This window comes from Terrapene carolina, unplaced genomic scaffold (genome assembly GCF_002925995.2).
Source record: "Terrapene carolina triunguis isolate 2854851 unplaced genomic scaffold, T_m_triunguis-2.0 Scaffold68, whole genome shotgun sequence".
In the NCBI taxonomy this organism is placed as follows: domain Eukaryota; kingdom Metazoa; phylum Chordata; order Testudines; family Emydidae; genus Terrapene; species Terrapene triunguis.
In genome coordinates this window covers 16886723-16905013 of record NW_020664419.1, presented here as the reverse complement: position 1 = coordinate 16905013, position 18291 = coordinate 16886723, and the positions used below count along the sequence as shown (strand labels likewise).

The 18291-nt window shown below is 41.8% G+C and overlaps 1 protein-coding gene across 1 annotated transcript in view; it reads left to right on the top strand.

The window, feature by feature from the left end:
- Positions 1 to 1381: 1381 nt before the first annotated feature.
- Positions 1382 to 18291, top strand: part of CD36 (CD36 molecule) — a 40019-nt gene continuing 23109 nt past the window's right edge. The window contains exons 1-3 of the mRNA XM_024194452.1: positions 1382 to 1599; positions 16006 to 16163; positions 18003 to 18147. Of these exons, the coding sequence (XP_024050220.1) occupies positions 1480 to 1599; positions 16006 to 16163; positions 18003 to 18147 (423 nt within the window). The 5' untranslated portion in view covers positions 1382 to 1479. The remainder of the gene's footprint in view (positions 1600 to 16005; positions 16164 to 18002; positions 18148 to 18291) is intronic.

The following is an 18291-nucleotide window of genomic DNA, read 5'->3' as shown; positions in this document are numbered from 1 at the left end:
GGAAAGAATGCCCAGAGTAAAAACAGAAGTATATACCCCTTTATTTCTAAAGTACTGCCCTGCTCCTCTGTCAGCACATGCACACGCCTAGGGACTTGGGACACTGCACAAACACTTACATATACATTATGGTTAAGAACATTAGATGGTTTTGAACTGTAAGGACACCAGATAAACTATTTCAACAGCCACACGCTGCTTATGAGGCTTTATCGTTGCTTTTACTAAGCTCTCAAGGAATCTTCTGTTTGTGCACCTCCTAAGCCTGACTTGCAGCAAATGCAAATCTGCATTCTTTCAGTGAAGCTATACTTACACCAGTTGAGGACCTGGCCCTCTGTGTTTTAGAAGAATCTATTCTCACTGAAGCTTTTATTTAAGTATATCAATTTCCTGACTCTCTTAATTTCAGTGATTCCTGCAAAAAGTATTAATTTTTGTAACTCCTAATTCAGCAATTCTGACAAATTCTTGTTTTATGCTGGCATTATATCACTGACTTCAGTTGATTTATTCCTGATTTACACCAGTGTAAGTGAGAGGAGAAATCAAGCCTAAGGAAAAAGGTTCTATGGACATCTGCCCTTAGATACACATGCATGTTTGCCATTTGTCCTGGTTCTAACAGCCTTATTTATACTGCTGTAAATCCAGAGAATGTTGAAGTCAATTCAGCTACATAGGGAGCAAACCTGTCAGGTTAAGCAGAATTAGTGCTAATTCATGTCTTCATTAATTTACCAAAGGGCAGGGCAGAGTTTGGTTTATTCAAAGTTTATTTTAGGTTGTTTTTTGCATAGTAGATATTTTCTGCATGAAAAGTGAAGGATTCAGTCAAGATGTAGCTAATCAGGGCATAAACTTACAGCTAGTTGGAGTCACAAAGATGTGGTATGCACAATTTGCTAGAGGCATTATTATGTACTTTAAAACATTGCCTTTCTTTTTCACTACCTGCAAATGGCCACTGACAGAGACAGGATTCCAGAGCAGATTCCTCAGAGATCTGATCCAGTGTGGCTAATCTTATGCTCCAAATTCTTTAGTCCCTACTCGGTCCAAACTCTCATTGCAGTTTCAACACTGTGGTAGGAGTTTTGACTGAACAATGATGGAAGGATTTGGTTGGATGAAATGAAAATAAAAATGAAAAAAAGTTCCCAGTGTTGCAAGCAGTAGGACTGTCAAGATAACTTCATGCAACAAATAGTTAAAGTGCCAAGGAGTCTAGAAATAACTTTTTTCCTGCCAAGACCTCATAGATAGAGGGGGCTAGTTTTAGTATGTTAAAACTTATCTTCCTATTTGTTTCCCATCATGTACTTTGCACTTTGAGCTCTTGATAATGATTTTTTCTCTCTCCTGTTGTATTAGCAGTTTCTGTTGGTAAGATCGGTTGATGCATCCGGACCACACAGTTATACAAGGACCTGAAGCCTAGAAATAAGCTGCCAACGCGCACACTGAAAAAGAAGCAGCATGGGCTGTGGCAGAAACTGTGGGCTACTCACGGGGGCTATCATTGGTGGAATACTGGCTGTATTTGGAGGTGCCCTCATACCACTTGGAGATTACCTTATTAACAAGACAATAAAAAAGGTACAAGTTATGTTCTCCTTTAAATCTCATATGATTTGGGGTTATTTTAAGTCTCAGAACTTTGGTTGGGAATATCTTTTTTCCAGTTTTGAGAAAATTTGCACAATACTGCAATTGGACCTGAGGGCTTTTAGTTACAGTGAACGTGAATTCAGGCTGATCCAAGGTTTTAGAAAATTGCACATGCCAAAAATAGCTTTTAGTATTTCAACATAAGTTAGTTTGTTTTTCTTCTATTCTCTCTCTATTTCATGTTTAGCATGAGGGGAAAGTGGTAAGAAATAGAATCAGAAATGTAGGGCTGGAATGGACCTTGAGAAGTCATCTAGTCCAGCCCCCTGCTCTGAGGCAGGACCAAGTATACCTAAACCATCCCTGACAGGTGTTTGTCCAACCTGTTCTTTAAAACTTCCAGTGATGGGGACTCCACAACTTCCCTTGGAAGCCTATTCCAGATCTTAACTATCCATATAGTGAGAAACTTTGCCTAATAGCTAACTGAATCTCCCTGGTTGGAAATTAAGCCAATTACTCCATGTCCACTGAAGGTGGGACAAGGAGAACAATTGATCACCCTCCTCTTTAGCACAGCCCTTAACATATCTGAAGACTTTTATCAGGTCCCCCCTCAGTCTTCTTTTCTTAAACTAAACATGGCCAGTTTTTTAAAAACTTTTCCACATAGGTCAGGTTTTCTAAACCTTTTCTTATTTTTGTTGCTCTTCTCTGGACTCTTTCTAGTTTGCCTACATCTTTCTTCAAGTGTGGCACTCAAAAAATGGACACAGTACACCATCTGGGGCCTTACCAGTGCTGAGTAGAGAGGGACAATTACCTCCCTCGTTTTACATACAACAGTACTGTTAGTACACCCAATAATATTAGCCTTTTTCACAACTGTATGATACACAATGTATCACATTGTTGGCTCAAATTCAGATGGTGATCTGCTATAATCCCCATATCCTTCTCAGTACTGATTTACCAGTTATTCATCATTTTGTATTTGTGCATTTGATTTTTCCTTCCTAAGTGTAGTACTTTGCTCTTGTCTTTATTGAATTTCATCGTGATTTCAGACCAGTTCTCCATTTTGTAAAATGTTATATTAAAGCTGAATTTTCTGATCAAATAATTTACAGTTAAGCTGCTCGGTGTATAGCTAACACAGAATCTGGCAACATATATTGTAGATAGGACTGTCCAGAAAACAAAAATTCCAGTTTGCAAAAAATAGTGAGCTTTCACCATCTTTCTTTCTGAACCTCTCTCTGGCTTCATGAATATTTAGTTACTGTGGAACAGCTTCAACAGGAGAACTGTTGAGAGAGAGACTCTATAGCTCGATGGTTAAAATATTTACAAGGAATGTGGGGACCTTGGTTCAAGTCCTTGTGCTCTCCCACATTTGAATCTTCATTAGAAGTGAGTGACATGCACCGTTGGTGTAAATCTGCATAGCTCCACTGACTGTAATAGAACTACACCAATTGGACCCAATCCCACTGCAGTCAATGGGACTTTATCCCAGTGGCTAAAGTTTAGCATGTGTATAAGTCTTTGCAAGATTGAGGATCTGGCCCAGGCAGTTTTGGAAGCTAATATATATTTTTTTACTGTTACTTTATTTCCTTTGTTTGTTAATGCTCAATTGCTTACTAATCTCTGAATCTTTTTTTTTTTCACATATGGCCCAATTTGGCAACAATGTAGCCACTCACTTAGCTTTAGCTAGTAGGAGTATTCTCAGTGATGTTAGGTTCTGATCCTGCAAGGAAATGCCTTCTGGTTGACCCCTATGCCTGCAAAGAGGCCCTTCAAAGTCTACAGGAGTCCAACAGTGCTTGCCTTCTTGCATGATGAGGACCTTACATACTAGCAGGGCAGTGTGCAGAACAAGGGGAGTGGTGCCTAATAGAGCTGGGTGGCGAAACATATTCCATTTTGTGGAGGATTTTGCTATTTTGAAACTTTGGTTTCATTCCAATTTGAAACAAAAATTAAAAAATTCGAAATTTTCCATGGAAGGGGATGAAGCTCTAGGGTCCCTGGCTTTGGGATGGTCTGCATGGTGCACTGTCCTAGAGCCGCAGACCCTGGAAGATCAACTTCCCCAGCAGCCCACCAAGCAGCTGCCAAGTAGCCAGGTGAGTGTGCTGGCAGGAAGCCAGACAGGTTTCCACTGGACCCCTGGTTTACTTCCAGAGGAACTTCATCAAAATCAAACTGTCTCCACAATATGTTTTGATTTTGATGAATCCGCAAATTCCAACAAAAAACTGCTTCACTGGAATTTTTACAACCAATTCTAGTACCTAGTTTTGTTCAGATGCAGGGAGAAGCCACACAATAGCTAAAAACAGTGGTGTGTCTCACTAGGTATTTAATCATACCCATCTATCAACATTTTAGGAGATAGAAATCATGTAACATACATTTTCACAAACATTTTATAATTGATTGAAACTTGGAGGAACATGTAATTGCATAAGAACATAAGAACGGCCATACTGGGTCAGACCAGAGGTCCATCAAACCCAGTATCCTGTCCTCTGACAGTGGCCAATGGCAGGTGCCCCACAGGGAATGAACAGACAGGTTATCATCAAGTGATCCATGCCCTGTCACCCAATCCCAACTCCTTGCAAACAGAGGCTAGGGACACCATTCCTGCTCATCCTGGCTAATAGCCATTGATGGACCTATCTTCAAAAAATTTATCTAGCTCCTTTTTGATCCCTGTTATAGTATTGGCAAGGAGTTCCAGAGGTAGACAGTGCGTTGCGTGAAAAAATACTTTCTTGTGTTTGTTTTAAACCAGCTACATATTAATTTCATTTGGTGGCCCCTTGTTCTTGTATTATGAGAAGGAGTAAATAACACTACCTTATTTACTTTCTCTAGAACACTCATGATTTTATAGACATCTATCATATCCCTCCGCCCCTTAGTCATCTCTGTTCCAAGCTGAAAAGTCCCAGTCTTATTAATCTCTCCTCATATAGAAGCCATTCTATACCCCTAATCATTTTTGTTGCCCTTTTCTGAACCTTTTCCAATTCCAATATATCTTTTTTGAGATGGGGCAACCACATCTGCATGCAGTATTCAAGGTGTGGCTGTACCATGGATTTATATAGCGGCAATATGATATTTTCTGTCTTATTATTATTGATGATTCCCAACATTCTGTTCGCTTTTTTGACTGCCGCTGCACATTGAGTGGCTGATTTCAGAGAACTATCCACAATGACTCCAAGATCTCTTTCTTGAGTGGTAACAGCTAATTTAAACCCCATAATTTTATATGTATGGTTGGGATTATGTTTTCCAATGTGCATTACTTTGCATTTATCAACATTAAATTTCATCTGCCATTTTGTTGCCCAGTCACCCAGTTTTTTGAGATCCTTTTGTAGCTCTTCATGGTCTGCCTGGGACTTAACTATCTTGAGTAGTTTTGTATCATCTGCAAATTTTGCCACCTCACTGTTTACCTCTTTTTCTAGATCGTTTATGAATATGTTAAATAGGACCAGTGCAGATCATTGGGCGACACCACTATTTACCTCTCTCCATTCTGAAAACTGACCATTTATTTCTACCCTTTGTTTCCTATCTTTTAACCAGTTACCAATCCATGAGAGAACCTTCCCTCTTATCCCATGACTGCTTATTTTGCTTAAGAGCCTTTGGTGAGGGACCTTGTCAAAGGCTTTCTGAAAATCTAAATACACTATATCCACTGGATCTCCTTTGTCCGCATGCTTGTTGACCCCCTCAAATAATTCTAGTAGATTGGTGAGGCATGATTTCTCTTTACAAAAACCATGTTGACTATTTCCCAACAAATTATGTTCATCTATGTGTCTGACAATTTTGTTCTTTACAACAGTTTCAACCAATTTGCCAGGTACTGAAGTGAGGCTTACTGGCCTGTAGTTGCCAGGGTCACCTCTGGAGCCCTTTTTAAAATTTGGCGTCACATTAGCTATCCTCCAGCCATTTGGTACAGAAGCTGATTTAAATGATAGGTTACAGATGACAGCTAGTAGTCCTGAAATTTCACATTTGAGTTCCTTCAGAACCCTTGGGTGAATACCATCAGGCCCTGGAGACTTATTTCTGTTTAGTTTATCAATTTGTTCCTAAACCTCCTCTAATGACAATCTCCATTTAGGACAGTTCCTCAGATCTGTCACCCAAAAAGAATGGCTCAGGTTTGGGAATCTCCCTCACATCCTCAACAGTGAAGACTGATGCAAATAATTCATTTAGTTTCTCTACAATGGCCTTATCGTCTTTGAATGCTCCTTTAGCATCTCAATCGTCCATTGGCCCCACTGGTTGTTTAGCAGGCTTTTTGCTTCTGATGTATTTTTAAAAAAAATTGCTATTACATTTGGAGACTTTGGCTAGCTTTTCTTCAAATTCTTTTTTGGTCTTTCTAATTATATTTTTACACTTCCTTTGCCAGAGTTTATGCTCTTTTCTATTTTCCTCAATAGGATTCATCTTCCACTTTTTAGAGGATGCCTTTTTGCTTCTCACTGCTTCTTTTACTTTGTTGTTTAACCACGGTGGCTCTTTTTTGGTGCTCTTACTATGTTTTTAAATTTGGGATATACATTTAAGTTGAGCCTCTATTATGGTGTCTTTAAAAAGTTTCCACGCAGCTTGCAGGGATTTTACTTTTGATACTGTACCTTTTAATTTCTGTTTCACTAACCTCCTCATTTTTGTGTATTTCCCCTTTCTGAAATGAAATGCTACAGTTTTGGGCTGCTGTGGAGTTTTCCCCGCCACAGTGATGTTAAGTTTAATTAAATTATGGTCACTATTACCAAGCGGTCCAGCTATATTCACCTCTTGGACCTGATCCTGTGCTCCACTTATAAACTGTATATCACTGATATAATCTTGAGATATACTCAGATTTCTGGACATTAAATATTTACTTTGGATTAGACCAGAACATTCTTTTAATCTCCTTCAGTTTTTTGGAGTATTTATGTTGCTAACATTATTGTACATTCATTTACTTGATACAGATATATTTTCGAGATCACTTTTGCGACAAACATATCTTTGCAAATGTCTACATGAGTTTTGTGGCAATGATGCATATTTATAAATTCTTAACTTGCGATTTTTAAATGAGATCATCTTTAGCTTCTTTCTGTTTTATTTCTTTGTGATAATTTGTTTCAGATGCTTGAATTTTTCACTATTCAGCTTCTCTGATTAAGAGAGAGCACCACACTGAATTACAGGGGTTAAGTGAAAAACTACTCTGTAAAATGGTGCTGTAGGGTTCCATTTTTATTATTATTCTAAATCTAATATGCACAGTTGAACATTGAAAAGATACGGCTAGTCCTGCACACTCATACTGAGCCTGACTCAAGATGGATTCCTTCTTCCTTGTGCATCATCATCACCAGTCAAACCAGTTTTGATGAAAATTTCTTCAGGAAAGTTTCTCAGGTCCAGGACAGAACATTCAGAAAATAGAGGGAATGCAGAATAACCAACACTCTGGTGGTTTAGAGCACTCAGCTGGGATGTGAGAAATCTAGGGTTAAGTCCATACTCTTTATGATTCAGAGTAGGAATGTGACCCTAGGTCTTGTACTCCCCAGGCGTACCCACTGCATTACTGACTATGTGGGGGTCTCTAGCCATCTCTACTGTTTTGGGGTATCTGTGATTTTTTTTTAAATGAAAAATGTACGTCTCTGTTTAATTCCAGAATGGAACAAAAACAAATTTTGAAACCAATATTTTTTTCAGGAAATGGAATTGTCACTTTCTGTCCAGCTTTACTGCTGAGAGTGAAAATGTTATTTTTACAAAGTTGCTTTTGAGAATAGAATCATAGATCTATATTTCAAAGCTTTTCACACTGGGCTCAGATCCGGTGGGAGGACAATAGCTCTGAGTTAATCCCTGTGGCATGTAGAGGTTCATGGTGGCTCTGGGAGATGTACCGTAATTTGATATACATCCAGGTTCAATTAATTTGGCTTAAATTCTTATTGCTGGGATTAAAGAAGCAGTGGTTTAACAAATTAACTTGCCCTTTCAGCTTCTGAGGGTCGAGATCTGACACTTCACAACTACGGTGAATAAAACAGTCACAAACTAACTTCTTATTGACTTTTATCCACATCATGCAATCACCAGGAGCCTATACAGTTCACCCCAAACAAATCCTATTAAAGCAAATGGACTTTGACATGAATAAAATGGGAAAAGTTTTGGCTCCACAAATTAATACCATTAAACAGGCCTTGCCAAGAACAGCTGAATTATGTCTTGCTGGTCTAACCTGAGGTACACAGACAAAGCCATGAACAGAAGCCTGAATAATGCCAGTGCTTCACGTGTTTCTGCCTTCTGGGCCAAACCCTGCAGCCTTTACTGAAGTCAGTACGAGGTCTGCCTGAATACACTGCAGGATTTAACTCCATGGTGGTTCTTCCCTTTCACTAAACATATTTATTTCCATTTCAAATGTTTTTGTTTTTACTCCAATACTTTTGAGGATAATAAATCCCAAACCAGATGCACTTAGTAGTTTGACCTCTAACTCCACCATTATCTCCTAGATAAGGGTCTATGGGCAGGTGCTTATCATAGCCTGCTCTAAAACAAAGTCCACACAATATGTGGAATTAAAAAGTCACCATTCCTGCAGTTCAGCATTCTTACCAAAAACATGGCAATAGCAAACGTCAGCTAAAACATTCTCCCCAGATTTTGCTGCCTCTAGGGGCCCTAGCCTGTAGAAATGGCAGACAGCCAGGACACTATAATCAGGGTAAATGCAGGACTGTCTTTATTTCCTGTTTACATGGATTCTTTCCTCTTTACTATATGCCCCGTGACCTATGCCTATACTGCAGCTGGGAGAGCCTTCCAGCCTGGGTAGACAGACTCATGCTAGTTCCGTTCAAGCTAGTGCACTAAAAATAGCTCTGTTGATGTTGCGGCTTGGGTGGCAGCTCAGGCTCTCAAGCCCACCTGACTCCCTGGTTCTGTGCCTGGGTCGCTAGCCCGGGTCTCTGGCAGAGCTGCACTGTCCACACTGCTAGTTTTAGTAGGCTAGCTCGAGTGATGTTAGTGCAAGTTTGTCTGCCCATCCTGGGAGGCTCACTCCCAACCACAGTGTAGGCATGCCTCTGGTGGCCACTCTGAAGAGTAGTTCTAAACCAGAGGTGGGGAACCTTTTTTATATCAGGGGCCACTGACCCATGGGAGGACGTGGAGGCTCGGGGCTTCCCTAGGCTCTGGGGTGGGGCCAGAAATGAGGGGTTCAGAGTGCGGGAGGGGGCTCCAGGCTGGGACAGGGGGTTGAGGTGTGGGTGGTGGTGCAGGGCCTGGGAGGGTCTTAGGGTGTGTGAGGGGGTTCCAACCTGGGGCAGGGGTCGGGGAACAGAAGGGAGTTTGGAGTGCGGGCTCCAGCCAGGCAACGCTTACCTCAGGTGGCTCCCGGTTGGCGGTGCAGTGGGGCTAAGGCAGGCTCCCTGCCTCCCCTGGCTCTGTGCTGCTCCCAGAAGAAGTGGCCATGTTCAGCCCCTAGGTGGAGGGGCCAGCTGGCTCTGCGTGGTACACGCTGCCCCCGCAGCTCCCATTGGCCGAGGTTCCTGGCCAAAGGGAGTTGCAGAGCCAGAGCTGGGGGCAGGGGCAGCACACGGAGCTTCTCTGATTGCCCCTGCTCCTTGGGGTCGCAGGGACATGTCAGTCACTTCCGGGAGCTGTGCGGACCTGACCGGACTTTTAACAGCCTGGCAACCCCAGCTTCTCCCTGCAGCGGAGTGAGCCAGTGCTTGTGTCTCCAGCCCCACAGGGGGTGGGAGGGTAGGCAGCACCAAGGCTCAGGGCTTCCAGCTAGCAGCCTGGACAATTGCCGCAGGCTGCATGAAATGAAGAGCAGGCCGTATCCCGCACAGCTAACATCACATAGCCCTGAGTGCTTAGCCTACACCCTGGATCCTCTCTTTGTATAGCTTACTCCCATCCAGGGCTGGTGTGTTCTTTTTAGGCAGAGGCCTATTGAGGGCATCTCCACCCAGGCTGCCTCGCTCCAGCCCTGCATTGTCTGAGAGCTGCACTGGTGCTATACTGTGGCCAGGGCACCCTCGAAAACAGCGGCTGCAGCCAGGAGCTTACAGCAACAATGCAGTTCTGGCCCAGTCACTCCCCAGAACAGCGCTCAGGAGATCTAGGCCTTTACATGCACTCCCACAGACACACCAGCAGTAGCAGCCAGGCAGGGGCTAGGTCCAGTGCCGCCCCAAGCCAGCTACAGCGAAGCTGTCAGAGGGGGGCATTTCCCCTTTTAAAGGTACCTGCCACTGCCTCAGTAGAGCTCCAGTTAAGTTCCCCCTAATACTAGAGCTTGTGTGGTGGACAGAAGTTCCATTTGATGAAGGATTGCGAGATTTGGGAAGCTGGCTTTGTTCCAGTTAGGAATGAAACCCGAACATTTTGAAATTCTCCACAAAAGAAATTCTGATTTTTAAAAAATAGTTTGGATCAATCAAAATGTTTTGTGTTTGCTTTTGACTTTTAAAATGTTACATTATAATACAGAATGAAACAAAGTCAGTTCAAAACAGAAAATGTCTCATTTAAAAAATGTCTAAACAAGACTTTTTTGATGTCATTGGACCTTCTTCTCCCTCCATTGTCCCTGCCCTCTCCTCCCCTCCCCCCCCCGACAGAAAAAGGTTCCATGGAAGTTTTTCTTAGCAGCTCTACAGAACACCTCAAAAGCTGTTTTAAGGAGATGCTTAGGCCAACAAATTATCTAATTCCGGCCTTCTAACCAACTCACCTTATGCACCTGGGATAATGAGCCACCTGCCTCAGTGACTTGGTAGAATCCAATGTTCCTTAACCGTCCAACTCCTGATAACAGGGATATCCCTGATAACATGTTGGCATCTTTTAGGCAAATGCTACCAGCCTGCTACAGGCTCATAGCAACACAGTACTGAAGTGTTCCACTTTCATCTTGCTGTGCAAGACTCACATTGCCAAGTTTAATTTCCTGCACACTAAGCAATAAACCTATCAGTGATAATGATTACTGTACTCAGCAGTTTGACTCTCTGCCTATCTATTATCCATCATAAACGCGATCCTCCTCTCTTTTATATCAGTGGGAAGGGATCACGCTTGATTAACAACAGTGTATTTGGAAGGAGAATTGGGCCCTGCTTGCCTGTCCATATCAGTGATACTAACTAAACTCCTGGCTTTGAGCCACACACAGCCCTATACATAATAAGTAGTAATACGGGGCCTAATCCTGCAGTGCGTAGTCAGGGCCTAACTGCTAAAAAACCTTCGTGGACTTCGACAGAAGTTTTTTCACATGCAGAGACTGAAAAAACACTGCACAATTTGGCCTGATAAAGCCTGAATAAGGACTTTAATCTACATAAGACTCATCATTGTTGTCTTCACTTTAAAAGTAGTAAATAATTAAGGCAAACTAGAAAATATAACCCTGAGAATTATTCCTTCCCTGGGAATATATTTAGCTCAGTTTTACAGAATTTGGAATACACATTTTCCGTTGCACAAGGCAGGTGATATACTCATAAAATGGCCAGGTGTGTGACAAAGCTGAGATAGGCCAATGGTAGCTTTGCTTTGCTTCAACCTGAGGTGCTCACAACATTGGCAGCTTGAGCTGCCCAGAAGTCAGCATCTTTTGGAGGCCTGTTCAGAGACATTGCCAAACAGCAACTTACCTTGTTTTAGTTTTTTCATCACCAAACATGTCAATTTGATTATTGTGAGGCTTCAAAATGAAGCCAATCCCCATTACTTTTGATTCTCATCATTCCCTGTATTTTTTCTCTGCTAGCTAACATATGGAAGGTGGGGATAAAAAGGGTAGGTTCAATACAGGAGTAAGTGAGTGAAGGTCCCATTGCTTTTTCACATTTAGGCCATGGAGAGAATTTAATCCTGTGACAAGTACATTACAGAAGCATTAAATCTTGCATTCAGCACACTATATTCAATAAATGCGATATTAGAAATGGTCAAAAACTTTCCATTGAAACATATTTTTTGGGGGAAAATAGCTTGTTGAGTAGATGGAAATATTTGCAGAAAAATTGCTTTTGTCAAAAAATTTTGGGTTTTAGTTTTTAAATAAGAATGTTCAAAGTTTGATTTATTTTAATTCAAACCCAAAATATTTTCCAATAAAAATGTGGACAAAAACAAAAAATATATATATTTGTATTGAAAGCTTTTGCAAGAAAAAATAATCATTTCCCAACCTCCTCTACATGAAATTATCTGGGCCCTGAGTTACTACAGAGAATTCTTTCCCGGGTGTCTGGCTGGTAGGTCTTGCCCACATGCTCAGGGTCTAACTGATCACCATATTTGGGGTTGGGAAGGGGTTGGGTCAAATTGGCAGAGACCCTGTTTTTTGGGGGGGTGGGGTGGGGGGGGTAGGGGGGTTGCCTTCCTTTGCAGCATGGAGCATAGGTCACTTGCAGGTTTAAACTAGCGTAAATGGTGGACTCTCTGTAACTTGAAGTCTTTAAATCATGATTTGAGGATTTCAGTAACTCAGCCAGAGGTTATGGGCCTATTACAGGAGTGGGTGGGTGAGGTTCTGTGGCCTGCAATGTGCAGGAGGTCAGACTAGATGATCATGATGGTCCCTTCTGAATTTATCTCAGTCTGTGGAGTCTCATCCATTTATCATGGATAGCAATCAAGCACTTGGAAAGCATATTGTGGGTTGCACTTGATTTCCCAATATCCTAATTTGAGCTGACAAATATGAGAGAGAGAAGAAACTATTGAGGCTATAGCCAAAGCATGGAGTCCCTGTCTGACATTTCATTGTAAAGGCCAGCCAAGAAAACAAGACAATGGAGCATGTGCTGAGCTGGTCTCTGTGATCTGCAAAGTCCCCAACCGTGCTCTCTAGCCCCAGTTCTGAGAGGGTATGAATGTAAAGGACAAGCCCAGCTTTCATTTAAAAAAAAAAGTCTCTAGCCCTTTTCTTGCAAAGGCTCCTTTGAAAATACAAACTGATGTCCGGTCACTAGAGATTAATGTTTTCTGCTTTGATAACTCTCCCTTTCCCTCTAGCCACACAGGGCTGGATTTTCAGACCTACTGAAACCTGTCACCATGTGTTCTTGGAGGGAGAACAGATCAATTAGTGGTTTTGGGATGCAGTGCTTCGGAGGCTCTGACTTCACTGCCAAAAGAGGTGAGGTATTATCATGGGACAACGAATGCATGTTAGCTCTCCTGCTGTAAAATGCTAGTGGAAATTAGGCGCCTGTGGTTTTTCCATAAGGTTAACTAGGCAACGACAACCACAGTGCACATATAGTGTTGCGTTCACTGAGCTACATCCTGGTAAAAACTACAGGTGCTTTATCTCCACTAGGATTTTACAGCAGGAGAGCTAATGTGCATTCATTATCCTTTGGTAAAAAACATGCCTTTTTTGGCAGTGACGATATAGCCACAGCCTGCCTTTTTTGAGGCTAGAACCTCTGCCAGCTATCTCTTAGCTGGAGGCTGCGGCGAAGCCAGTGTGGTCTCCTGGATACAGCCTAATAGCACGAGAAGTAGCTTGGCATTGTGTAGTAAACATGGGGCTGAAAGCAAGGGACTCCTGCATTCCAATCCCACCTCCGATAAAGTCTCTTTACACAAAAATCAGACTATTTTAATTATACTGTATAATGAGAGTGGTATGACCTTTCTAGTGGATGTAGTTATACTGGTACAGGCACCATTATATTGGTATAACTGTGGCTACACCAGGGGTTGTACTAGTATAATGATCACAGCCCTCTCTGAAATTGTTATACTAGTACAAAAACTGTGCATAAACCAGGCCTTAGTCAAGTCTCTTAACCTTTCTGCCATTGTTTCCCCTTCTGCAAAGTTGGCATGGTACCTACCTCCTGGGAGACAGGGAGGGCCGGTGTGATGATTCAGCACTAAATGTTTGTAAACCATTGCGCTATCTGTTCCACAAATGAAAAGAACGGCAGGAATATGTGGGGTCAGGACTGAATCCCCTCAGGTGAATCACCTCCAGTCCGAGAGGATGATGAATACAGGCAACAGCTCGATTCTGAGCCGAGGGAGTTGTACAGCGCTTACATAAACTCCCTTCTCCTGGTCATATGGGGAACTCGCTGTGAACAGCATAACCAGGATTCCCCACTTCCTCCCCTGCCCAAGAATATGACGACAATTATTAACCTTAAGGCGCTCATCCTCCGAGAAACCCTTGGGAACTGGTGTTCTATTGAAATCTCAGGGCCCTCGGGTGCCTCTCCTGCAAATGGCCTCATAATGGAAGGTCGATCTTTCCCCTGGATTAATATACTGCTGTGCCAGCATCCCTGGCCTTCTGGGGCTTGCACAATATTAAAGGCTCCTTTTTCTTTTTTTCTTTTTTTTTTCTTTTTTTTTTTTGCTGACTTAGACTCTCCGTGCAAGAGTACAATCTGAAAAGTTAGGTCTGTTGCTGCTGCGTTTCTGTTCCCTCTCACACAAATATCTGTGCACATAAATTACTGCAGAGATTCAAACAGCAGGCCCAGGCTTTTAAACTATCACCAGTGTATTTATGAATCAGAGTATCAGAGTACAAACTGGCTGTATTTACACAAAGAAGTTATTTTAAGCAACATCTTTACGTAGCGCTCTCTAAGGCAACTTCTAAACGAAGTGGTTCCTAATTGCTGCCATTCTTTCTTTACGCAGTTCTGGTTTGTGCTGGGCAAGCTCAAAATGGCAAAATTGTGATGCAAAGAAAATCTGGTGAATTTTAACCCAAAAGCCCCTTCTTTCTTTTACAACACTCTGAACTGATGCCAGCATTTTAGTTTTTACTGCTACTGTGGGTGCTGCAAATTAACTAATTAATATTGCACAGGACTGGTACTCAGTAGAGCTGTGTGCAATTTTTTTGACAACTAGTTTATTCATCAAAAAATGCAGTTTTTGGTTGGCAAAAATAAAAGGAGAGGGAACAAAAATTGAAAAAGTTAAAACATTTCATTTTGGTATTTTCAAAATAAAATGTTTTGCCTTCTCATTTCTAAACAATGTTTCCTTTTGAAATTTAGCTAGACTTAATTTAAAAAAAGAAAAAGTTAAAAATTACCCCAAACCAAAATGTTTCATTTCCGGCAAATTAAATATTACATTCAAACTGAATTTTTTTTCCCCACTTTTTGTTTCAGCAAGAAAAACCAAGGAAAAAAATCCATTTGGGGTTGACCCAAATTAATTTTTTTGTTACTTATTTTTTGGTTCAGTGGCCAAACTGAAAATTCAGTCAGCTCTTTGCTAAGTAGTTTTGCCTTTGCTATATGCAAAATAATTTACTGAATATCTAAAGCTTGATTCCTCCATTGAACAATAGGCACAGGTAAAGATTTTCTTAAACAACATGCTAAGGATAGTTTAGTTTTATTTTAAACTTTCTTGTCTAGAGTACTCAAAGGATGTGGTACTGGAACCTAAGCCAACTCCCATTAAAGTCAATGGTAAGGTTCCCAGTGACTTCACTGGAAGTTCTATCAGGTTCTTGATGACTTACAGCTGTGACCAGATTGTATCCTCATGTACGTCTGACTCCATAGTCTAGCCAGACCACTGTTTTTAAAGCTTCATCAGAAATGATTGCCACAAGCCTCATATGAATGATAAAAACGCTTTTGCCACCCGTTTGCAGACACTTTACTATCACATGTTGCTAGATTTGGTTTTTCCCCCCCCCATCTGGTAAACAAAAGGCTAAACTGCCTATTTTAGGCTATGTCTACACTGCAGTTAAACTCCCATGGCTGACCTGTGTCAGCTGACTCATGCTTGCAGGGCTTGGACTAAGGGGCTGTTTATTTGCAGAGTAGACATTCAAGTACGGACTGGAGCCAGGGCTCTGGGACCCCGTGAGGGGGGAGGGTCCCAGAGCTTGGGCTCCAGTCCAAGCCCCCACATCTACATTGCAATTAAAAAGCCCCTTAGCCTGAGCCCCTTAGCCCAAGTCAGCTGACATGGGCCAGCCGTCGGTGTTTAATTGCAGTGTAGACATACCCTTAGGTACCCATCACTATTGTATTTGAGTGCCTCACAATCTTGTTTTACTTCACAATGCCTCTGTGACTTAGTAATATTCTCCCCATTTTACAGCTGGGGACCAGAAACACAGAGAGTGGTAAGTGACTTACCCAAGGTCATAAGGAAATCTGAAGCATAGTAGGGAAGGTGGGGTTCAATACCCATGTCCTAGGCTACTACCCTAACATCATTCCTCTCTATCCTGGAGTGCTCAGAGCAACAATTCTGCTGTGGTTAATTTTAGTTTTGCTGTTGTGCTTGCAGGAAGATGTCATCGAAAATGGTACAATAGCTTATGAAAACTGGGTTGTGCCAGGGAGTCCTGTTTACAGGCAGTTTTGGTTCTATGATGTGCAAAATCCACAGGAAGTGATGAATGGATCACGGCCAATACTCAAACAAATTGGACCTTACACATACAGGTAGGCAAACGCTTTCAAAATATGTTATATGTCGTATTAGCAGTATTGTAAAAGTTACTGAAAGCTCTTCTGAATGATACACTGTCCATGAGAAAGAGCTACAGACATAACAGGTATGCCTTAATATCTCCATAGACCCACTGCACATATAACACTGACAGACCCTGGTCTTCAGCAGGCGAGAGTCACACACACACAACCACATTGCATTCATGTGCACAAATTGGGTAAAGGCACATATAAATAAGAAGTGAAATGCAAATTAATATGATTTTCATGTGGGAAAGCTTGCTTGATGCCCCAATCTAGCCTGGCGATTAGGCATGTTGGATCAAGGCCTGAAAGCATTCGGGCATTTATAGGCATAATAGGGGCATCCACATTTTGTCGATGTACCTGTTGTAGTATTATCAACCCCAAGCATATCCAGAATAGGGACCACTAAAATCATGAGATTGGCTTAAAAATCATAAGAAATTAAAAAAATATATATTTTTATTTGTCTCCTGTGAATCTTTAGGGGTCCCATTTCCATGCTTTTCTCTGCAACCATCAGGGCTAGAAGCTTTCTTTAAAAAAAAAAGCCCACTGGGATTCTCACATCTTCATAGCATCAATTATGCCGAGACTCACAATAAAATTGAGAAAGTTGGCAACGCTGTTGCATCTGTAGCTAAAATGTTGGCCCTGAAGGTTCACAAGTACTGTTAATGTAGTCTGCAAAACTCAAACCACCAAAATATTCCTTTCCCCAAGTTTGTTTACCAAGGCCCAGATTCGGCAGCTCATCCCTATTCAGCAAAGCATGTAAGTACATAATTAACTTAAGTAGGGTGACCAGATGTCCCGATTTTATAGGGACAGTCCCGATTTTGGGGGCTTTTTCTTATATAGGCGCCTATTCCCCCCACCCCCTGTCCCGATTTTTCACACTTGCCCTCTGGTCACCCTAACCTTTAGTCACGTCGTTATGTCCAATTCACTACAGGCGATAGGCCTCTTCCACCTCAGTGTCTTCTGGGGACACAATCTCTCACTTTCCAACATAATGGCCTAGGAAAACAAATCATAATAGCTTCTACTGACCTCCCTGAACACATGAGAGAGGCTCATCCAATCAGAGAACCTGAACAATGTATGATATGATGAACTCCAACTAATTCAGATCAAAACTTGAAGAGCTGCGTAATAATATTTGTTGCCATCCAGATAGTGTGTATGTGTGTGTGTGTGGAGGGACTATCTAATCATGCATTGAAGAAATTACTGAAGAGGCAAAAATATTTCACAGGAAACATAGTATTTTCACAGATACTCCTGTAATTCTAAGTCTGTATATACAGTGCAACTGGGGTGTCTGAGTGTAGCACATGGAGGTATACCCGAGCTAGCTTAAATCTAGCTAGCACAGCTACCAATAGCTGTGAAGCTGGTACAGCATCAGCTTCAGTGAGAGCTGTACAAGCCTTCCTGGGACCATGGGTGCTTACTCAGGCTGCTAGTCCACAATGAAGCCTGTGCCGCCATGTCTTCCCTACTTTTGGTACCCAAGCTACCAAGATTAAAGACAGCATTGGTATAGCTACACATGCTGCCATCACACCTCTGACTGTGGTGCAGATGTTCCCCAAAAGGGACATATTTACAATCTTTCCCCTGTCACAGTTAGAGCTGGTTGGAAAATGGTGCCATTTTTTCTTGAGAAAGTTTTGAAATTCCTCAGGAAAACTTTTCAGCAATGTTTCAAACAAGAGAAACCAACTCTAGTCATGCCCAGTGAGCCATATGGCTCTAAAATCAATGTTAAACTATGCTTGGTTTTTTTTTTTGTATTTTAAGGATGAGATATTTACCCAAAGAAAATATCACTCAACATCCTGACTACACCGTGTCCTATATGCTGCCAAATGTTGCTCGCTTCGAGCCTGATATGTCAGTTGGGTCCGAAAATGACACCTTTACATGCATCAATCTCGCTGTTGTTGTAAGTAAAGAAAGGAAACAATAATATCTCAGCCTGGGTATTGAAGGATTAAGGGCAAGAGGAGAGAAGTTATAGCTAATAACAAAACTGCAGGGTGGGCTCCATTGACCTAAAACATAGGGGGCTCTATTCTTTGCACCACTC